Source organism: Aplidium turbinatum, chromosome 5 (genome assembly GCF_918807975.1).
Source record: "Aplidium turbinatum chromosome 5, kaAplTurb1.1, whole genome shotgun sequence".
Classification (NCBI taxonomy): domain Eukaryota; kingdom Metazoa; phylum Chordata; class Ascidiacea; order Aplousobranchia; family Polyclinidae; genus Aplidium; species Aplidium turbinatum.
The window spans coordinates 7805097-7829940 of record NC_137476.1 but is presented as its reverse complement, the minus strand read 5'-3'; the positions used below and the strand labels follow the sequence as shown (position 1 = coordinate 7829940).

Genomic DNA, 24844 nt, shown 5'->3' with positions numbered 1-24844 from the left:
ATCCACCAATCAAGTCTAAGGCGATGGCACCAGAACATCAAAAATTTATCCCTTGAGTCTTGACTGATGTTGGTGTCACTCTTGTCGGTATCAACGTGGCTTGATGTTAGTCGCAACGGTTGAGTTATTCTTGCCTTGATTTTTTCACGCATTGTTTTCATAAAAATTTATCAAAAATGAGTTATTTTTTCCACTTTAAATTGGAAAGTAACGATAACGACTGAAAGCAATGCAGCGCCTTTCCGCTACCGCTACATTGGAAAGAAGGCAACGCCTCTACTCCAACAAAACTGTAGCGTCGATATCGCTAGCAAATAGGAACTGTAATGCAAAAGTAGCGCACTATTGCTCACCTCTGAGTAGCCCTACAAGGATTGCAAATGTTTGAAAACTACACGCTGTTGATGAAATGTCAGTGAAAGACTGTTTGTGAATTTGCACATTGTAGACTTGTAAAACATTTTTTTATTTATTTTTTTAAATCTGTGATTGATACGCCAAATGATAATAAGACTTCTGCCGGTAGCCTACGCTGTATTAAAAGTTCGAGTAGCACTGGTCTAGGCTACATTAGAATCTAGACTACAAAATAGAAAGTAAAATACGTCTAGGTTACATGACTTTTATCCATATGGAAGCTGCTTTGTGGGAGGACAAAAACACAATGTCCGCCCCGTTAACTCCGTGGTTACGCGCCCGGCTCAAATCACGCAGCGCTGGTTCGACTCTCTGGGTGTGCGCTTGAGCAACGCATTTCAGGACTGCTCTCTATTCAGAGACACTAAGTGAATGGAATAATTCTCTGGTAGCAAGACTTCAACAATCGGAAAAACTTCACTCTGCCAATCTCGGTAACCGGCCCTGCGTCAAGAGCCTTTACAAGTATGCGAAACTACCAGGAATAACCAACCAAGGCTTTGTCAGTCCGAGGATAAAGATTCAAAACCAACAAAGCCTACATTTACTTTAATGATTCTCAATTGTACGAAATCTTAACCAAAATGTCAGCTCTGTTTACATGAACTGGTAGTCTACAGACATTGAATCAATACCGCCCCGATAGCTCAATTGGTTAGCGCGTCACTTCTGGAACGAAGAAACTTCAAGACCAAACGGCGCTGGTTCGACTCTCGGGGTGTGCGCTTGAGCAACGCACGTTAAGGACTGCTCTCCATTCAGCGGCATCTAATGGATGGAATAGTTCCCGGGCAACAAGACTTCAACAATCGGAAACTTCACTTTGTCAACCTCGGTGACCGGGCCTGCGTTAGTGATTCAAAGCCTCTACAAGTATGCGAAACTGCCAGGATTAAGCTCTGCAAGAAGCTTTCCCAGTCCGAGAATAAAGATTCAATCAATCAATCAATCAATCAATCAATTAATAAGCGAGGACCTGCCAGGGATGGTTAGGCTACTTGTTAATTCAACTACCCGTATAGTTGCTTTACATCTATAGCCTATTGCAAAGACTTTGTTAAAAAAAAACAGCTTACTTGTAACTTTTCAATTGTCTTTCCAAACAAATATTCTTTAAATATGCTCTATGTAACATTTACGAACTGTCTTGGGTAGCTGACTGTACCAGCTGCATTACAAAACTTTCTGCATTTTTGAAAAGAACCGTATGTTTCACGCGCTACAAACTACCGCCCTGGTAGTGTCATCAGAATAATGCAATCGCTGTGAGCCTTCGCATCCCCTTCTTTAGATATCCCTGGGACCTGCTTATTGGGACAGGCTTGTGGAATAGGTGAAACCATTCTTTCTTTAATTAACATAGGCTAATGACAAAACAAAAGAAAGTTGCTAAACTCATGTCTTCAAACATTAAAATCGTTAATTTGCTTTGAATTAATGGCATTTAACCCTATCTTAATACGAGCTGTTTTCGTACGCAGAAAGCACTTCACGGGCTATCTTAGCTCCGTGCTAATTAATCGCTAATAACTAGGGCTACCATAGGGGAGGGTGGGGTAAGATGAGCAGCTTTTTGCTTAAGTCGCTTTTACAAAAGAATGGTTTGTTTTGGAAAATTTTAATAAGGTGAACTTAAAGCACTAATGAATCAGCTACATTTTAGATTGAGTTTTATCACCTTGCGATTTTTATATTTTTTTATATTGATACTTATTTGCGTGTTGCTCAACTTACCCCGGCATAAATTGTATGGGGTAAATTGAGCAATGACCTGGGGTAAGTTGAGCAATTCGATTAAGTTGAAGCATTCCCCTGTCAGTTTGTTTGTATTATTGCGAGGCATTATGCTTTACAACACAACACTGTATTTTTTATCCAATACGAACCTAAAAAGACACAAATTCAGCAGTTCAAACATTAAATAAGCTAAGGCTATTTCTTTTGGGGTAAGTTGAGCAACTGCTCCAAGATACGTCAACTAGCATTGCACATTTTACCCCATCCTGATTTTTCTGACAAAATTGCAAATATTTAAAAAAACTACAAGACTAACCAACCTGAACGTTTTATTGAATATCCTCACACTTTATACTTACCAATACAAAAAAACAGATTTGATTTACATAGTGTAACAATAAAGTTATTCAGTTTTTGGCAAAAAAATAAAAATTTCGATTTTTCGACATAAACAATATAATTGCATGCCATTGTAAAATGCAACTCGCAGTGGACATGACAAATACATTGAATGAAGTGGTATTATGAGTGATATATCCAGAATAAAAAAATAATAATTCCGCCGACTGGTTTTTCCAAAAACAGGGGTTGCTCATCTTACCCCATTGCACACTTTACCCCAGTCTCCCCTACGTCCTCCTTTAAAAGGATTTGTCCTCTTTTTTCAAGAAAAATGAATTGTCCTCCGAGGACACTAAAAAATGCTCAAATGTCCTCTTTTTTGACAGTTTGAGTTTTCATGTTTACATTTTCAACGGGATTATATTGCTTGATGACGTTTCAGCGACGGCTTGTAGGCTATTTGTTTTCCAAACATTTTGTATACCATTGTAACATGCTGATTTATAAATTGTACAAGGAATTGGCGCATTTTATGGAACTGTTTTTGAACGTTCATTGCCTGGTTCACTGTAAGATATTAAACAACATTTTAAAGGCCATGCTCACACTTTCACAAAAATTATTCTTTTACCTTCATACGCTTTATGTTGATACAACGCTTGTAGAGTTGTAGACGTTGCTGATTACCAACTCAGTTTGGTTCGTTTGTTACTTGAAACAAATCGAAACGATTGTCTAAAAGTGCAATGTGAATAACTCCTAACCTACAGCAAAAGAAATAGTGGCATAGATAGGCCAACAGCTTTGCAAGGAAAGGAACAGCTTTTTAGTTCACGCCGTTTTTACCATCTTAACGGTTATGCGCAGCCTACTGTTTTAATCATATTTCTTGCAAATAATTTAACCATTTCGTTAAGGCTGACCATTCCTTGTTGAAAAAAGTTAAGGCGTGGCTACCTGGAGATCGTGCCTGATTTGTCACAGTTTGCAGATTTTTGCGATCATTGCTGTCTGACTGAAACTGTCTAAAAATTAGGTATTTTTTTCACTTTTTGCTGACTCTAATATAAAATCATTCGTTGTCGGAAGCACTAAAAATGAGAAAAAATAAGTTAAACTTTCAGTCAATCTGTTTTCGTGTTTTTTTTTTTTTTGTTTTTTTTGTAACTTTTGCTGCATAGGCGTTTAGGCTACGGTAGGCCTACTATAATGATCTAAAAATATGTAAAAGATTCTTCAGACTTAAAATTTTTGCTGGCGAAACGTGTCTTCTTTTTAGGCGATGAAAATATGGTAGGCCTACTAATAACGAGAGCTATGAAAATCACAGAGCCTAAATATTTTACAAGATAATAGCAATGTGTATTGTGGGAATAGAAATTAAATTTTTAGGCCTATCCAACAAATTTATTGAAATAAAGGTCATAAGGTCATTGAGATAAAAAAGAAGGTCAGAAAGTTGGTTTTTATTTTAATTATCCAAAAATAGCTTTAAAATTGATATTTTTGAATTATAACACGGAATAATACTAAACTTAACAAAAAATTACTTTTTCTTATAAATATAAGGTGTTTTTACATTTCAAAGTAATTGCACTAATATTTATATTGCACTTACATTAAATTATATATATCTAGCATTGCACGAAAATGTCTAGCCACCTGAGACGAAATACTCATTGTAAAGGGAAGGGAGGTAGAAAAATGACCAGTGTAGGTTTAGAAAATTCGCAAAGAACAAAAACTAAAAGTCAAGAAATTTCACATTTCTAGCATATTTCCTTCTGAGAAATATTTCACTACTAGAGTGGGGCAAATTTTGTTAATTTAATTTATTATTCGGTGAAATGTTTAGATGATGTCACGTCATTACGGCGATTTGAGATATAATTTCATTCATAGGCGTCCTCATAAACCCCATGTCGTTACAGATAGGATTAAGACAAAGTTTTTACCTTTTTTGTGATGTCTGCTCATAAATCATGTACAATGAAGATGTTTTTTCCTTTTTTGACAAGACAGTTATTTAAAAGATTTTTGTTTTTTTTCCTTCAAGAAAAAATAAAATATGTGATGATGCGAATCATTGACCAGCAGCAAAGTTGCCAGTTCTGCTATTTCCGCGAAATTAAACTACTTTTTTTTGCAATCGTGAAAAATTTTAGCAATTGCGATTTTTTTTTTAGTTTTGTTCCATTTTTGCCAAAAATTGTTTGATTTTGAGTATATTTGGTGCAAAATTGCCATTGTTTGGAATACTTTGGGCTTTTTTAATCACTTATGACGAATAGGCTACTATTTAGTAGCAATTGGTTTGAATATTTAAAAAACGTCTGGCAATCTTTTCCAGCAGGCATCGACGCTTGGTTGATTTGGCGCGTCTGGGCTCTGAGCGCGAACACAGCCAGAGCCGGTGTACAGTTCAGTTGTTTTTTTATTTCTGACCATCATATCAAAAACAATACACGTCAACATAGAAAAGGTAGAAGCGACAAAACGCGAACGTTAAAACGTGCTTGTGACCGAAGTAAGTTATTGAGTTAAAAAAACGTTGGCTCGGTCGCAACACCTTCTTATTTTCAGAAAGTCTTACACTGAGTAATTGCCGCAGCCTAGATACGTTTGAACCAGTGATAAGATAAATAAGGAACTTTAGGATTTGCAGTGTTCTGTTCTTCTAAACGTTTAAAAACTTGCCACGAAAGCCATAATGGTGAAGTTTTTTTAAAAGTATCCCATGATCAACTGTATCGAAAGCTTTACTTAAATCAACAAAAACCGAGCATGTGCATTTGTGATCATTCAAGTTAGAAAGTAAATCATCATATATTTTTGTCAATGCTAAGCTTGTTGAATCATTTTCATGAAGACCATGTTGAGCTGGAGTTATAGCATTATACGGTATTTGTCAATAAAATTCATCATCCGTTTATATAAAAAAATTTCAAAAATTTTTGCAAAAGTTGGCAATAAAGACATTGGTCGCATATCTGTGGTGTAAAGTGGAAAGGTAAACTAACTTTTGGTACAGATATTATCAGACTCTTTCTGAGTACATCAGGAAAGATTTCTTGCAAAACACATTTAATCAGTATTATACAGTACTTTTGTTAAAAAAGGGCATATAGTAGCCATTTTGATAAATTTAGAAGGTATTTCAAAAATGCCTGAAGCTTTATTTGCTTTGAAGCTCCTTATAGCATCAGATACTTTTATCTCATTTACCGTATATCAGGAAAGCCAAAAGAAGAACAATTTCTGTTTAACATGAATGATGCAAAATTTACATTTGAGTTTGGAATTTTAGCTGCCATTGAAATTCCAATATTTGTGAAGTAGGTAATTATTTAATAAATTAATAAATTCAATAGAATCTGTTTTATAGCTCTTATCATTTATAGTCATTGTTGAAGGAAGCTTTTTATTATTCGAATTTCTTTTTCCCCTCTCATCTCATGAATGATCTTCCATGTTTTCTTGGAGTCACTTTTTGTTTCTTTAAACTTTTTTTTATAATGTTGATTTTTCAGTGATTGTTTCAAATGATTCAGCTTATTGCAATATGTTTTGTATTTTCTCTTTGCTGATTTATTTTTATTTTTTTCCAATATCTAAATACAGACAAAATCGGTTAATCGAATCACATATTTGCCAGACGTTTTGATACGATTATACGATTGACTCATTTAACCAATTTACTAAAAAAAGGTTTGTCATGAATGGGCGTAATTGTTGAGAAGATGTCTGTGCTGACAAGGCTGCAACGCACATTACAACTCATACTTCCTACAACTCTGTACAATTCTGGTTAAACTTTAAAGAGTTTACTAGTTCTGTGTTACATACGGTAACACTATGCTGTATGTTCCAGCCAGCAAAACTGGTCCTTTTTACATTGATTTATCGTTTGCAGACATTGAAACAATGTAAAAAAGACCAGCTTTGCTGACCGGGAGAGCATGTACAATCAGGGGCGCAACTAGGGGGGATGTCTAGTCGGCATAACAGCCCCCTTTGAGATTTGCAACTTCAAGAGGGACGACTAACTAGACTGAGACTTACGTACTACCGTGTGTCAGCTCAAGCTACGTTCTATGCATACCAAACTTGTTTCACGCTCAAGTCGCATAAACCACAATACAAAATATTAACAGACCGCCATTTATTCATGCAATATGATGTCATAAAAACAAAAAGGCTGACTTTCCAGGGTAGTAAAACTTGAAGTGCGGGAAACCAGCTCAGCTTTACGCTTACAACGGCATGAAAAAGAAGCTTTACAAGCCATCATTTTAACAAGTTCTCATTCTCAAGTTCAATATTTTCTTGGCAGTGGCTATTTGACCGGCTCCGGTCTTTGAATCTGAAACACTATTTGACCGGTCATGACGTCACTACATAAGCACTTTTTTCTTTCAAAGCAAAAGACGATAAGCGCGTTAAGTTTTAAATTCAACTCGTTTTCTTCAACTGAGTCCGTGGCGCACACGTAACGTCTCGGGCTGCCATTTTAGAGGGAATGAGTTCGATACTATCCGGAAGCGTTCTTTTTTTTTTTCTTTTTTTTTAACTACAAAAGGATACAAACTGATATGAATGAATCAACAAGTGAATAAAAAAGCTTCAAAACGAATTAAAAAAGTTTTTTCTAGTTTTTATTTTTAACAAATTCCTTTCATTTCTTAGCACAAATTCTCTGAAAAAATCACACCTTCTAATAGGCTGTAAGATTACGTTTCGCTGAAGTCCGAAGTTAAAAATTAAATCCAGTCTCATTGTCGCACAACAATCAGTCAAGTTTCAAATCATCATCTCAACCAACCTTTCAAGACAACTTTCCACTTTTAAAAATTTAGTTAAAAAAAAAAAAAAAACGCTTCCGAATAGAATCGAACTCATTCCCTCTAGAATGGCACCCCGAGACGTTACGTATGCGCCACGGATTCAGTTGAAAAAAACGTGTTGAATTTAAAACTTAAGGCGCTTATCGTCTTTTGCTTTGAAAGAAAATAAAGAAAAAAGTGCTTATGAAGTGACGTCATGACCGGTCAAATAGTGTTTCAGATTCAAAGACCGGAGCCGGTCAAATAGCCACTGCCTATTTTCTTCTTCTTGCCTTTGTTCGCTCAAAACAACACACGCGCTCACACACACGTAAGGGACCTCTGTTAATCACATGCAGAAACGGATTGGCATGCACGACGCACGTGAATTGCAGGCGTTTTGCGGACGGCGGAGCATTTAAAAAAAAAAAACATTTTTCAATTTTTTTCCTTTCCACATTATTTCATGAAACGTCGAATCAACATAAAAGATAATTTTGTCGTATGTGTAATGGAATAGACTGCAGCGGCAGGGCTGCGATTTTTGCCTTTTTCGGTGACGAGGTCACTCGACACGCGCCATCACTATTCGACAAACGCCGTGCCTTACGAAAAAAAAAAAAAGGAAAAAAAAAACTGAAAGAGGACTAAACATCGTAAGGTCGAGGAACAATCGGGGGGGGGGCATAACGTGATGCAATCATAAGGGTGCTGACTTACGTAAACTTTCCTTCGCCAGGTACTTCAAAGCAAGGTCTAAAAGCGACGCTTCACACGAGAAACTCCCAAGGCGTCAGCGCCGCCATTTTGAACACTGCGGGAGAATGCTTTGATCGAAGTTCAAACGCCTGGCATCAAACATTTCGCAACATACGTTTCGTGCTATTCAACACAACGGGTTTCTTTTATAGGTGAAATAACCTAGGCTACGTTGAGTTGTCAACGTCTATGCCAGTTTGTATTTCGCCGTTTGAGCTAATTAACAATATTGCTCTGGTAAAATGACTGTTGGATACTTGCTATGAAAGTTTTTCGCATGTAGAAAACAGCTTAGTTTCCGACCAGATGTTTAGAATTACAGATGAAAAAAGCCGCTATTTTTATGGAAAGGAACATTTTAAACACTGCGGGAAAATGCTTTGATCGAAGTTCTAACGCCTGGCATCAAATATTTCGCCACACACGTTTCGTGCTATTCGACATAACGGGTTTCTAACTTTCTTCGAAGTAGGCTACTTTTACTTGTCAACGTCTATGCAAATTTGCATTTATGTCTGACTTATGCACTTGTTGTTCCAAGAATGGAGAATTTTTTTGCAATGTGAATAAAGAATAATAGACAGATAAACACGGTTGCAACTCGACTTCCTTCCACTAAAAGGGCTTTTGTGATTAGGTAATGGGCGATTTTGCACTTGCATTCATCAAAGCACACTACCCAGCTAGCAAAACCCGTCGTTTTTACATTGTTGTTTTTCGCTTCTCGTTTTTTCGATTCAACATCTGCAGACGTTGAATCGAAAAAACGAGAAGCGAAAAACATACTAGAGTAGTCTATCACGACCGCACTGTTTGATTTGTTGTGATGTAGTAGTACCAAAAGTAGCGGTACGCACGCTGTTACGTTAATTCACCTTAAATAACTCAGGGGGAAAAGTAAGTTAATTTTGGGTTACCTTTAAAGTAAGTTAACAGCACAATTTATCGAATTTCGTACTACTTTTTTAACTTGACCCCGTAGCTTTTCTAATTCCAATTTGTTTCCGTCATAAAATTCTTTACAAACTTTGCAAAATACCACACTAATAGCAGGTAAATTCCACTTTTTAACTGTATCTTCTTTCACCATAATTCATATTCGCAACGACATCGGTAAACAACAAGCATTCGATGAAAAAATAACTTTTGCGTAACAATAAGCCGATATTTATGAGGTTGCAAACTTTTTACAGTTCACAAGAGCATTGTCAGCGCATAAAATAGCTTGCGTGATGCTCTGGGCTACCGCCGTGTGACACGCGATGAAGAAACGCATAAAATTTCGTTTGATTAAACAACAAAGCATAGGGCAATTGCCGCCGCAATCAAGGTTTGTTGATTTGGCGATGGCAATGTTTTTGCCGTCGTAGATACAAGCTAATTTCGAGGGCTGTATAGCCTACATGTCCGGTAGGTACATAACTTAGCGCTTGATACTCCTTTGCAATCACTCAACCAGCGTGCGATTAAAAGCTTAAGTAAGTGACTCTGATACCACACAACTTGCGCGGTAACTCGCGGCCAAACGCTTATAATCTGACTCTTATGACGTCATATTACTATTCGACAAACAAACGCAGAATTTTTGGTCGTTCGACAAGAAAGAAAAAATCGCAGCCCTGTGCAGCGGTATGTCAAACGATCAGATAGAAATGAAAACAAGTATTACATGCGAGGCGAAAGTGATCTTACATTGAATATTGAAATATATTCGACTTTAATTTGTTCACGTCTGCTTTATAATGCGGCTTGCTATAAATTAATCACATCCAAATTTGTTTCTGCGGGTTGTTGTCTTGAAAACAAACTCCGTGACAAGTTCTTCCATGTTTAATTTCTCCGCCAATTCGTGATGACTACCTATAATTGCCAAATACCTATAAGATGCCAAATTGTTCAGTCGTTGGTGCGTTTAAGTGCTGCGAAGGTAGGTCTTCAAGCGTCGTAATAACGAAAAGGAACGTTCGGCTTCACAGGAAGAAGTCGGCATAACAATGTAAGTTACCAAAGCTGCATATATATTTGGCATTATATCGACCATTGACGGCTGTGCAATGAATTTCTGACGTAGCGTATTCACTGTCACAATATCACCGTCACGTTTGCAACAAGCAAACCATTGTTTGCGTTCACGCAGCAAATCCTTGCGTTCCCACTCCCAGTCACCATCATAAAATTTGCTTACTTTCGTAACATCGACTTCTTTCATTGTGGGATTCTCTAGCACAGTGGTTCCCAACCTTTTTGTTGTCACGGACCCCTTTAGACAAATTATTAATTCTGCGGACCCCTACCTAAATTTTGCCTGAAACTCAATTAACATACTATTGACTAATGCAAAGAAATTTATTTTCACGCGAGTCAGTTCAATCACAGTACTATTGACTATTGTAATATGCTACTCAATTACTGTAGGCGACGGTGTCATATTGCATTGCCGCTGTGACTCCTGCGGCAAATATCAGGTTAAACAGTTGCTCAAATAAGAAAATGAATGGATTGTTCAAGAAATGTCAGCAGTAGGCTATTTGAATATTAAGGTGACCCAAAGTGCCATGCCGAAACTTTCAACGTAAGCAAATTTAATGAGAGGGCTGTTGTTGCCTTTCGAGGCATTCCATTACAATTCAACAAATCCAAATAACCACTAAGTCTTCAATTTTGATGACTAAAGCATATATCATAGTATACGAAAAATGCATCTCGGCAAAAAATTTTTTTTGAAAATCGGACAAGCGGTTTTCGAGATATCGCGTTTTGAAGTTTTGTGGCTGTCACTAGGTGGTGCTGTTGATGTTCCCAATGTTTTTTGATTTTAGGGTTATATTTGAGGTAGAAAGTCGGTTGAAGTGTCTATTCCACTATTTTTCATGAGTCAAAATTCAAAAATGATGTCAATTTTAGTCTACAAGAATTAGCTAAGGAGTTGTGTGGCATTTAAAAAAAATTGGGGGACCAAATGCCAACCCCCAAATTGTTATGTGGGTAACAAGATATCCCAACATTTTTTTTTGTTCTTTAAAGTTTTTTGCGTATACTTCATGATAATATACTGTTTATTTATGAGACTTTTGTCGTTTTTGCACAATGCAACCTTTTATCAAAAACTTGCATGAGAAGTTATATGATCTATTAATGCAATATTTGAATAATGCATGCTTATGATGTCACAATAACAAATTACAGATTTTCCCAAAAAACTTTTTTCATAGTGAAAATTGCTCAGAAAAACCAGCCCTTGTTTCAAAATTGCAGTCAAATTTTATTTTCCTGGGCAATTTTCACAATGAAAAAAAGTTTTTTGGGGAAATCTGTAATTTTTTATTGTGACGTCATAAGCAAGCATCATTCAAATATTGCATTAATAGATCTTTGATATAAGGTTGCATTGTGCAAAAAGGACAAAAGTCTCATAAAAAATATTATACTATCATGAAGTATATGCAAGAAACTTTCAAGAACAGAATTTTTTTTCGGGATATCTCGTTACCCACATGACAATTTGAGGGTTGGCATTTGGTCCCCCAAATTTTTTTAAATGCCCCATAACTCCTTAGCTAATGCTTTTAGACTAAAATTGAGACCATTTTTGAATTCTGCATTATGAAAAATGGTGGAATAGACACTTCAACCAACTTTCTACCCCAAATATAACCCTAAAATCAAAAAACATTGGGAACATCAACAGCGCCATCTAGTGACAGCAACAAAATTTCAAAACGCGATATCTCAAAAACCACTTGTCCGATTTTCAAAATTTTTTTTTGCCCAAGTTCAAATTTTGAACACAACAAAATATATCAAAACCAACACCTTTTGAAACCTAGTGGTTACATTTCTTTCTAAAATTTGTTGAATTATAATGGAATGCCTCTTTCCTGAACTGAACTGCGGTTGAGTTTTTGACAATGCAACACGCATGTCATCTTGAACGTCCACTGTCCAGGCGATTTCGATGTTGTTTTTATTGTAACAAGAGCTGAGAATCCTACCTCGCAATTATGTTAAGTGGTTTTGAATGGTAACAAAACAATAATCGCTTGCTTTGCCAAGAATGGGTAGGTTTGCAGTTGTGAGCACCAAAATTCTTCCACAGTTTTTGAATGAAACTCAATGCGTATTAACTCTTTTGATCTCAAATCAATTAGGTCATCTTTACTGAAATCGTCATCGCTAATGTTGTTCAAGTCAAAAAGAAAAGGATTTCGAATCCATGTTTCAACTTCGTTCGGCAGGTGATCCAAATTAAAATAACGTTGAAATGAGATTTGCAGGGTTTCAAGTGTGCGCAAAATTTTTCTCTCATAGAGATCAAAAGAGTGCATTCTCTTTGAGTTTCATCCATCAAGATATGTTTCGCCACATTGGAAAGTTAGCGTAGGCTAATTACCTGCTTCCAATCTGCGTTTCCAAACCGGCAACTTGGCTAAAAACGCTTTTTCAGTTGCATCAATTATTGTCACACCTGGTCCTTGAATGCCACGATTAACATTGTTAATATGACCGAAAATATCGGCTAAGTAGGTCATGCCGTATAGAAAACTTTTACTCTCGAACAATTTTGAGAGGGGACTTCCTTTTGCTTTTAAAAGAGTTGAAGCCTCATTTTTTAACTGCAGTCGTTTTAAAACTTCTCTAGATAACCAACGTACCTCAGAATGATACAAAAGTACTCCGTAATCTGACCCTACTTCTTGACAGAGCGCTTTAAAAGTACGGTGGTTTACAGCTCTGCTTTTGATGAAATTAACGATTTTCACGCAATTCGTCAGAATTTCTTTGAGACTTGCTAGTAAAGTTTTTGATGCTTTGCTAAGGCGTACCTGTGCAAGAAGCAATGGGTAACAACCACGCGAGGAGCTTCGTTTTTTACTAAACAACAAATCCGAATTTGTTCCTGAGCATAGCTGGTGCTCCATCCGTGCATATAGAACAAAGTTTTTTTTTTCCTAAAATTCATCAAGGTAATCACGGACCCCCAAATGCTTTCTCACGGACCCCTAAGGGGTCCGCAAACCCCAGGTTGGGAACCACTGCTCTAGCAGCTCTCGTAGCAAGTCTGCCATTCGGTATGATGAAGAAGGGAAACGGCTAACGATTGCATCTGACGCCGTTTGCCGAATGTTTTTGTAGACGTTTGAGTAGAAAATAGCAATTTTCTTCGAGCCAGACAAATTGTTTTCTCTCGAACGGCACTTCTTGATGCAGTGCGCGTGTTTGTGCTTGATTGTTACGCAATAGTACAATCATGTCTGCCTTTGATATGTGTGGCGCTACGTGCCTACGTGCCACACGCAAATGTAAAACACTGAAAATATTGCGCTTTGGTGAAACGACTTTCAAGAAAGAAAAAAAAAACGATATTTAGGAATGCAAATTTCCATTTGAATCGGTGTATTTTGTATGCAAACCAGGGCCCAGGGGTGCTCTCGCATTTATGTTGTTACCTCAGATTTTCATTTTGGGGTGCTCAAGCACCCTTCGCACCCCTGAAATGACGCCTATGGCTCTACGCGTATTAAGAGCTAAAGTTCAAAGTGACCAGCATATAATTCGAAGTAGCCTACAGGCCTCGAAATTCGTTTTTGTTGACGGCGGACAAACGTGTCTGGTCTGAGCAGCTATCGGCGGACACACCAGTTTTAGCCCTCGATCGTCATGCTTAACCACTTTATCTTGATAATAATTCTTCGCCATTTCAGAACTATAACTACGGTTTTAGAAGGCTTTTTAAAAAATCAGTAAAGTCACTCTGAAAGGCTTTCATCAGACCAACGACTTGCGCTTGAAGAGTCAAAGTGTCGTGTAGCTGGTCAATACGTCAAGCTCGTGTGGCTTCTTGCGTCACAATGCTCTGGGCAGGAGTCGGAAAATTTCTACACCAATGCTACAATTTTCTGCTGTGCAAAGTTTCACAGGTTTTTTTGTTTATTTTTGCATGTCATGTGAGCGAAAGTGAATTTTCCTTGGGTCTTTTCTTTGTTACTTTAATACCAAAACTTAACAAATTTTGTTGCATCTTGCTGTAAATAATAGCCTACTCGTATACGGTAATCTAATTTAGTAACCAACCTTGCCGTATCAATATTAGTCGGAGATCAAAGCCAGACATTGTGAGGTAAAACTTGAACTAAATTGCGCGTGATTAGTGTAGAAGTACCTGTACTCCTATCGATTCTTATCAAAGAATTTACCTTTGTTACGCTGATTCAACGTCATCAATCATGGAAGCAACGTAATAATCGGAAGTTTTCCTCCTTGAATGGAAGCTAAGGGATACAGTATTCACATTTTGTAGATGCGCGCTAGAATGCGCTGGAAAATATATTATTGCAACAATTGTTCGTGCTATGCAATGACGATTTGTATCGCTAGTTCCTGTGTTATTTCTCGGCGGACAAATATGACCGATCTAGATGGTAGCCTACTTCCCGCGGACATCACATGCTGTGATGGCGGACATGTCCGCCGTGAATTTCGAGGCGTGAGCCTACATTATAAAGCTTGGCGATATACAATGGCAGATAGACGCAAACAAACATCAATGCTGACAAACAGCAGCATTTTGAATGTAAGCAATCGGTCGGCTAAAAAGTTTGCCCCCCCCGGCAATTTTCAAAACACGGCACTTATGCTTCTAACCTCTTCTATCAGCTCATTATTTTGTGCAAGGATAGGTAGATACTACACATTGTAATTCTTATGGTCAAAAAATAAATTGTTTTCTTTGCAATCACTTAAATCGAGTTACGTGCGTATATATACATTTTTTTGGATTTTGACCAAATTCACTCTAATTTTTTAGAACATTTTGTCAAATGATAATGATTGAAAAAAAAACTACCTGGTAAGGCAAGCCTTATGAAGGGTATGTATCACTATTTTTGTCTTATGCACTCAACTGCTCAACATATTAAGATTATCATTAGTTTGCAATCTGCATATGACAAAAAGTATGTTGTGATGCAGTTCATGTTTTTTTGCTGAAATTACATCAGCAACATATTAACATCAGCATATGCGTCGAAATAGGGTGGGCCGGGTGGGCGGCGCCCACCCTGCCATGCAACAAGGGTGGGCAAAATATGTTTCGCCCGATTCGCACCGCGCGATGTTGTGATTTCATTATTGAAAAGTTCAACATTAAGCAAAGCCAAACATCTATTCGCGCATTCTTGAGCCAGCTTCCAAAAGGCGTTGATGATCATAACGCTGAAGAAGCCACGTCCAGCAGGAATGAACGTAGAGATGACATTGATGAAGAAAGCAGTGCTTCAAGGATGGACAGTGGTGAAGTCAATGTCTCAGGCAATGCATCGGTAGTTGTAAAAGACAGCATGAGCCATGGATCTCTACCTGTTTCATTTGACGTTAGTATGCTGCCGAATCAGCTTCCGGCTCGGGAAGGTCGTGTGTTGCAAAGAAAGCTTTTTTTCCAAATTCTAGAGGATGCGTCTTAACCCTGATGGTACTTGTTACTGCCCCCAAAAATTTAAAAAATGATCGAAAACAAAATTATTTTTTTTTGTTGGTGAGGCTTGACTAAAAAAGCAAAATTACAAAATTTCAAAGAATTTGGTCAAGGTCTAGGTGCTCCACATCCCAATTGCCCGTATCCCCTTGTTAGCTTGACAACAGGGTGGATTAAAAAAAAATTTTTTAAATTAAAAAAAGGGGTCTACACCCCTGAGAAATTGGCAAAAAACAACAACAAAACTGGTTTCAGGGAGTTGTACCACCTATTGGCCGTGCTACCCCCCCCATTTTATGGGGGAAGACCCCCAAAATTATCAAATCGGATGTAACTTTGGAACTGCTGGTGCTAGGAACATGAGTTTGGTATCAAATGATGCAGAATTGTAATGTTTTTATCTGCTCTAAGAGGACTTTTTGCCTTAATTTCACTAGAAAAAAAGTTATGACAAAAAACGTATATTTGACAATGTTTTGGACAAAAACGATAGCGCAAGCACAAAGTAATAGGTAAATGCACATGCTGTACTGCATATACTGGTCACAGATGACTTGGATACTTTTGCTTATTGCATTTGTAATAAATATACAGCATAGTATGCAACTATGCATAATATACGGCACACATGACATAGAGAATACAAGGGTTAATCGAGAGGATGTTGGCAGTGGTCTAACGGTACAGTAGTGTGATTGGTAATACAATATAGTGCTCATGTCATGTACACACACAGCTGCATGACCTGGGGGTTACTAACTGGACTGTTCAAAGTGTAGGTGCATAAAACATATAGTGTAATTGGTAGACGTAATTGGTGATGGGTAGACTGTGATCTGCCATGAAATCATTGTCAAGAAAATACCAGCACACAGATTGATATACTCCATACTGCTGCATGTGCTAGACTACTGGTACTACATTGAGACTTCAGCAATCAGCACAAAAAGGTGAACATGTCAATCTAGTGGGTTAACCCTAGTGGGAATTGCTTCTTGCTGTTGAATTCTTTCATAAATTGACGAGATCGTACCTGATGAATCAGCCCAGGTCATCCCTTCTTTCAAAACCTACAGCATATAAGCTTGCTTCAGTCACAAGATTGACGTGACGCTCCACTGCTTGGTTGTGGCAAGGATAATCCAGCCGCAGAGGTTCGTCGATGACATTGTCAAGCTGTTGATCTGTTAGCGATCTCATGATAGGTGGCTCAGACTTATGAGCTGTACCAAGCTTCACAAGTTGGTGGTATGATTTTGTTTTAATATTAAGCTGTGGCACAAGAAATCTGCATACTGCAGGTGGCACCGCTGGTGAAATTTCCTTTCTCAGCTTTCGATTTTCATCTTCTGCTTTTTGTGAGGAGCCAACATGATTCTTGCTTTGCTTTTCCTGTGCTTGTGAACCTAAGGAATAGATTTGTTGGACTGCTGCTCTTCTAACTTGGCAGCCTTCATCGCCTAGCATACCAACAATGACATTTTCAGATTGAGCAAATAATGCATTGCGTTCCAAAACCTTCTTGGAAATCTCTTTTACTTCTTGCTTTGGGAAGATTTCTTTGCAACATGTTGAAGAAGTTTTTTAACCCATCAGATAATGAATTGTGGTGTTATATTTCAAACCAAGATGGGAAGCAAACCTTGATGCACTATGCAGTACTTAGACAAGTTCATAAAACTTTTGGAAGGGTTGATTACATGAGTCGTAAGTAGCCTACAAGCAAGTGCTAGCCACCTTGAATGACATAATTCCCCGACTGACAAAAACTGTAAGTCTTCATCAACATTCAACATGCCCAATTGCCCAAGCGCAATGCAGGCATAATCCATATATTACACTGGTCTACAAAAAAAGATCTTTTTTTTTGCTCCATGAACTTTGAAGACTGATTTAGAGTAATTTTGGGGTGCTGAATCCGAATCTGACCTCAGATTTATCCTATCACGCCAGTTTGTGAGATATGATAACAACAAATTGTTACTTTTGTCAAAAGTGGAAGATTTGGCGTTGCGTTCACCACCAACATATGCAGTGCTATAGCGAAAGGTTAGTGTTAGACAGGCCAAAACAGCCTTTAAGTAAGGTTATTGGCTAAGCATTGCCATAGGCCTGCTAAAAAATTTTGTAGTTTTATGCAAAACATTGATGGGGGAGGGGGTCAGTTATACTTTTAGCCTCCCTTTTAGCTTGTTATTACTGCCTTGTTAATAATGTTGCTTAGAAAGCAAATTGGTATCAAAATTATAGTTGGTGACTTGGTAAGTGTATTCCAGCTACTTATAGTACTTATGCACTACATGGCCTGGATTTCAGGATATAGCACAATGTGTAAGGTGCAATAAACGCAACGTCAAATCTTCCACTTTTGACAAAAATAACAATTTGCTGTTATCATATTTCACAAACCTGACGTGATAGGATCAATCTGAGGTCAGATTCGGATTCAGCACCCCAAAATTACTCTAAATCAGTTTTCAAAGTCCATAGAGCAAAACTCGTGCTGTTATGTTAAAACAAGGTATTTATGGACTATAGGGTCAAATTCCTGTATTTTTAACTGCAATGTGGAGGACCTAAACATTAATATTTTTTGCTGAAACTTCATATTATTGCTATTTCAGTGAAACCTCACCATTGAAAAAAAATAATACAAAAAATATGAACATTGGGGCACATGACGCACCCTAGTAGTCACCTGTCTGAACATTTTGCGGCAAATCCGAAGGCGCCACTTTAAAGATAACAGGTCACAAGTCACAAGGTTTTTAGGTCGCAAAGGAAAACATAAAAGAAGTTTGTTTAGTTTAGCAGCGCGCATAAGATCGCAAGGCGCAAGAAAGCAAACATCAAACCTATTAAAGCTTAATTGCTGCAGCGACGCTAAACGCAGTCTTTGTGAGAAAGACTAACCATTGCGAATTTGCGAACATACACATTCAATGAAATCTGTTTGAAAAGTCTCGCCCACTCAGAATTCCTTTCTTCTAAGAAAAAATCGACGCCTATGATCATCAGCATAATAATATTAACACGAATCGAATTGACGTTGTTACACTGATATTGGTACCAACCAAAACATGTACCGGTATATAACTATTCTACCACAAACCATGTACTAATTTTTTGAAGTCACATTCAACATTATTCAACTTTATTATTGCGCTGTTGGTAGACAAAACCAATGCTTAGACATGAGATGAGTAGCCGCAGCTAAATTCTTGTGTGCCTGGCAGCCAAAGAACAAAGTCTGTTGGGAATTTGTGTCTTTAAAAAATTGTTAATTGATATCGTGTTTCTGTGTTCACTCAGGTAAGAAAGCTCAAACAAGGCCCTAAAACACATTTGCAGTTGTAATTAAATGTATTACTTCCCAAGTAGATGTAGAGCTAGTCCTCGACTTTTTATGGCTTGATGCTCATACTTACTGTCAAACTTTTATTAGCAAAATTTCTCGTCTGCATACAAGAGACTTTGTCTTGTTTGTGAAAAAAGGTTGTGAATGCAAGTGAAGAGAAAAAAAGTTGATTTGGTAGCCTACTAATTTTGTATTTCTGCAATATAGGCTTGAATAAAATATCTTATAACAGTCATTTCTTACAATTGTTTTTTTTTGATTTGTAAACCTGGTTAAACTTGCAAAATGTCACAGCAAGAGCTGGATGAAGCAAATTTGAAATCTCATATTGTTGAAATTTTGACCGCGGTTTTGTCACCAGATCAAAGCATTAGAAATACCGCAGAACAACGTATTAAGGTATTTGAAGTGATGGAGGACTTTGGAGTTTGTCTTGCTGAATTAACAGTTGACACTGCTGGAGATCTTGCTATTCGACAATTAGCATCATTAGTGTTAAAGCAATATGTTGAAACGCACTGGTCTAAACTGGCTGATAAGTTCAGTGCTCCAGAAACAACTGATTTAGCAAAATCAGCAATTCGACAAATGTTGCCATTGGGCTTACGTGACTTAAGTAGCAAAATCAGAGCCACCGTAGCTTATGCTTTATCTGCCATTGCCCACTGGGATTGGCCTGACCAATGGCCCGAATTATTTCCTTTGATAATGGATGCGGTAAACAGTGGAGATCCAAATTGTGTACATGGTGCAATGCGGGTTTTAACAGAGTTTAGTAGAGAACTGACTGATGTAAACATACCTAAAGTGGCACCAATCATTTTACCAGAATTATTCAAAATATTCATGCAACCTGACACTTATAGTATTCGCACTCGTGCACGTGCTGTGGAGATATTTAACACTTGTGCCTGCTTGATTCATGACACTGCAGATTCTAATGTCATTAATGCCCTTCTTCCGGCTGAATTTGTTTCCAAGTTCACATTTGCTTTTGCAAATTCTTTGCAAGTGCCAAATGGTCCTGCGTCAGACTGCGGCCTCAAAAAAGAAGTGCTCAATACATTGATCAATATCATGCGAAATGTGCCCAAACTTATGGGCGATGCTGTTCCTGTTGTTTTGTCTGCAGTTTGGCAACAACTCATACAAGGAGCAGATTACTTTGTGAGTAGGGAAGTTAATTGTGCTGAAGAAGACACTGACACAGTGATTGATTCAGATGGTGAATCCTTAAGTTTTGGAAATTTAGTCTATTCGTTGTTTGATTTTGTGGAAAGCCTCTTAGATGCTCATAGATTTAGAAAAGTTGTGAAAAAGTCCCTGAACGAACTTATTTATTACTTGATTGTCTACATGCAAATGACAGAAGAGCAAGCCCATTGCTGGATGGAAAATCCGGATCAGTTTGTTGAAGACGAAGAGGAAGAAAGTTTTTCATTCAGTGTGCGATTATCTGCTCAAGATCTTTTCCTAGCTTGTTGTAGAGACTTCAAGAAAGAAAGTTCGCTTGCATTAATGTCAGCTATTCAGCGTCACCTTCATGAAGCAGAAGCAAAGAAACACAAAGGTGATGCACACTGGTGGAAAATTCATGAGGCATGTTTTTTGGCTTTTGGTTCTGTTCGTCGTTTAGTTGTTGAGTCATTAGAGCGTTCAGTGATTCAGTTCGATTTAAACTCATTTTTAACTACTGTGGTTCTCCAAGATTTAAAAGCCTGTCCGTTTTTAGCTGGACGAGCGCTATGGATTGCCAGTCGCTTTGCAAATTTAATGCCCAGGGACACATTACAGCAATTTTTAGAAGCAACTGTGCATGGAATTCGACCAGATCAGTCTCCAGTTATACGTATATCCGCTGTACGAGCTATATTTGCTTACTGTGACCATCTTAACAATTCCGATTCCATTGTACTTCTTATCCCTTATATTCCTTCAGTTCTAGAAGGATTACTGCATGTGGTTACTCATGCAACTGTCGAGGTTTTGGCACTTGTGCTGGAAACACTTCGTGTTGTTCTTTCAGTGAATGTAGAAATTACATCTCGTTATCAGGACCAAATTATTCCTTTGTCAGTTGCTGTGTTTTTGAAGTACTCCAATGACCCTTTGGTGTCGTCTCTTGCTTCTGATTTGTTGGTTGAAATTGCCTCAACTGGACTATGCACCGTTCAACTGGAAGAAAAGTTACTTCCCACATTAATCAGCATATTCAATGCTCCTCCTGAGAAGATTTCATCTGATTTAGTCCCAACCTCAATGGACATTCTTTGTCAAGTTGTTCGTAAGTTGAAACCTCCCTTACCAGCTTCTTTCATTGACACAGCATTTCCAGCTATGATTCGTTGTGCTTTGCACAGTGAAGACAATGCCATTCTACAGAGTGCCGGGGAATGTGCAAGGTCATACATTTCTGTAACTACGGAACAAGTTTATCAGTGGCATGATGCTGAGGGAAATTCAGGTGTCTCTTATGTCATGCAGTTGATTTCATTCCTGTTAAACCCAAAGTTGACAGAATATAGTGCTTCATCTGTGGGACGCCTTGTGTCTGTATTTATTTCTAAAATGACTGACAAACTAACTTCAGAGAACATTGACATGATTCTACGAGCTGTTTTAAGCAAACTTCAACAGTGCTTGACTTTGACTGTCATTCAGTCATTGTTGCTTATATTTGCCCATTTAATAAACACTCGTATTGAATCTGTGGTTTCATTTTTATCTCAAGTTCCTGGACCGTCTGGGGATTCAGCATTGCATTTTGTAATGAATGAATGGTGTGACAAACAGACTTTATTTTTTGGAAGTTATGACAAAAAAGTTAGTATTATTGCTCTTTTGAAACTGTTACAGTATGGTCTTACATCCAATGATAACAGGATCAATCAAATTAATGTTCGTGGAGATAAAATTTATGCCGAAGGGATTCGTACAAGATCAAAAGTGCAAAAAGAACCTGAAAAGTGGACCATTATTCCCTTGTTAGTCAAGATCTATAAACTTTTACTTGCTGAGGTTGGAAACGAGATTGAATCTGCTTCTAAGAATTCAAATTTCTTTGAATGGGAAGATGTTTCAGATAGCGATGATGAAGTTGAACCAGAAGATGGTCGACAAACATTGTCAGACTTATTAAGTGAAAATGCAGTGATTGGAGGAGACTATGAAGATTACTACAGTGATGAGGATGAAGATGCGAATGATGATCCAGTAAATCAGATCAACATTGCTAAATACATTGGAGGGTTCATCAAAGAGTTTTCCAGCAGCGAAGCTCACACCAGCCATTTTGTGCCTCAACTAAATGCACTTGAAAAAGACTTGTTGATTAAAGTTGTTGAGGGATCATGATAAGTTTTACTTTTGTGCTTGACAGTACTGCCATAACTAATCTATAGTGATGCTATAATGTTTTAGAATAAATTGGTCTATTTTTTTGTAAAATGAGTAACCCAAGATGTACAGTTTGTGTAGATTTGCCAACTTCTTGTTTGCATGATTAATTGAACTACCAATAATCACTTAAGGCATTTTCACATTGAAACAAAATAATAATTTTGAAGCCGTTAAACTTGGTATTTTGTTGCAACTGTAATTTATTGATACTGTTGATATATTACGGTATATATGCTTTGCTCCAAGACTAAATTTGGTCAAAATGGTAGCCTACTTACGTTTGCTTTTAACAATAACTTTTTCGATCATGAATATATTGTATAATTGCTGTAAACTTAATGCAACAAAAGTCCTGACAATGCCCTCCTTTTTTTCCTAAGATGGAGAGATTTTTCTGCAGAAACAAATATGTTTCTATTGGGGAAATTAATCTTTTACAGCAACCTTTCTGAGTATATCTATAAATTCTATATGTATATTGAAAATAACTGATTTTTATTGCTAGAGCCCCTTGGTGAGAACTGCAATATGATGCATTGTAGTCATTCTTGTTAAACATTAATAATACCGATTCTTAATTTGATAGGCCTAATGAAAGTATATTTGCTTTTTTTCAATATTAATTTCATTTTTCATCAATGGATAGTTTTTGTGCAAAATGTTATCGTCGTTGGTGTTGAGAAATTCGGTACACGACAACTGGGCGAAACCCACTTGGGCGCGACCATATGGGAGACGACCCAAGTGGGTGACGGCCCATGTGGGCGACGGTAGCGAAAGTTTAGACGTTCGGAGCGGCGGTGACCTATATAATTTAATCTAGTTGCTTTGCGGCGTCATGGTTTATCGTGAAGCTTAAGAGAAACTTCTCAAAAAAGACACGAATAAATGGCCAAAAAGTGGTTGGTGTCAGTTATGAATGCTCCCTAACCGTTATTGAAACTTGTCAGTCACAATACCGATGTTGATGGTGGGTCATTCCATGTCAACTGATCCAAAAAAAAGTGATTTTGTCACCCACTCTCTCAGATTTTGTTCATACTTGCCATACTTGTAGAACCTTCTTTCCTGATCACAAAAAACTAAATCTTTTGAAAATCGGTCAACCAGAACATAATTTACAGCCATTTGAACATGGCCACTTTTGTGATCATTCAAGCGGAACAATCAGCTTCTGATTCCAATGTAAAACTTTGAGTTAACCTATCTTTGCTTGTATGCGTTTGTAACCAATGTTGTTTTCAGACATTGTTGTTCATACAATAACTAAACCATAGCAACAATCACCAACCACATCAATTGTGACCTTTGACCTTTAACCCTCAGTTGATTAGGAGTAGTCTTTGTGTTCAGTGATGCGGAACATAATTTTTGATATTGTATAGCTGGATGCGGGTACCACCGACATGGACAAGTAATATATCATTGGAAAGGTCTTTTCAAGGAGATTTAGAATCAGACATAAAATTAATGGCTTATTGAGTATTGCACTTCTAAAACTGGTAGAAATTTTTGCTCCAAACTAACAACATTATGCATTAAGACCTACCAATTTTTTCCTTGCATTTCAAACCATTTTGGACAAAAAGATTCCTTGTAACAGAAGAACTACAATAATAATAATAATTGTGTTTTTATATGCGCCCATTGCGATAACACACAGTACACTGCGCTACGCTCACAGATGCGATACAACAGACAAGAGGAAGCAGCGAAGGGACATATAGTCTTCGAGTCAGCTGCTCCCATTATTTTGGCTGTATATATTTTGTATACAATAGAAATATACAAAAAATATACAGTTCTTCTGTTACAATGAATGTTTTTGTCCAAAATGGTTTGACAAATAAACAAGCTTTGACAGACCCAATGCATATTATGTATGTAGTATGCGTTGGGTCTGTCAAAGCTTGTTTATTTGTCAAGGATTGGATGTAGGCTTTCAGTGCAGTTTTATTACATATAATCAGGGCATATAATGTATGTAAATAACTCTAAAGTCTGTGTTATTGTTTTGTAGGCATAATATATGATCAATGTAGCATAGGCTTATTGTTGAACAGTTTATATCACAATAAAAGGTACCGTTCATCTCAAAAGCATGGTCTGCTTTCCATAAAGAGTAGGATGGCTCTTATTTGGCAAAAAATGAAATTTTATTGAATTTTGCTGAGGACACCCTTTTAAATGGTGAGGTTGTTAGAAAAAATAACTCCTGCAAAAAAATTTTGAATTTGAAATTGATATAGGAGTGGCCCTCCCCCCTAAAGTTCTGCACCCTCCTCCAAAATACCAAATCTGCATATCATAAAAACTGCTTGAGCTAGAGATACGATTTTTGTGTCAAACACATGATTTCCTATCTGCTTTCTGAACAGTGATTGTGCCTATCTTGAGTAGAAAAGCAATAATTTAGAAAAAAACTGTCTTGGGTAGCCTATTCTAGCACAAAACAGCGCTGAACAAGTATTGTGGCCCAAGCTATTCAATAAACAAAGTTCATAAACTAACCTGTAGCACTGGTAAAGCAATAAACAA

General features: G+C 37.4%; 1 protein-coding gene across 1 annotated transcript; it reads left to right on the top strand.

Annotated features, from left to right (window-relative positions):
* The first annotated feature begins 19192 nt into the window (after positions 1-19192).
* LOC145770770 (importin-9-like) lies at positions 19193-23273 on the top strand. Its single transcript, XM_082582487.1, has one exon. The coding sequence runs from the start codon at positions 19193-19195 to the stop codon at positions 22259-22261; it is 3069 nt and encodes a 1022-aa protein (XP_082438613.1). The 3' UTR covers positions 22262-23273.
* Positions 23274-24844: the final 1571 nt, after the last annotated feature.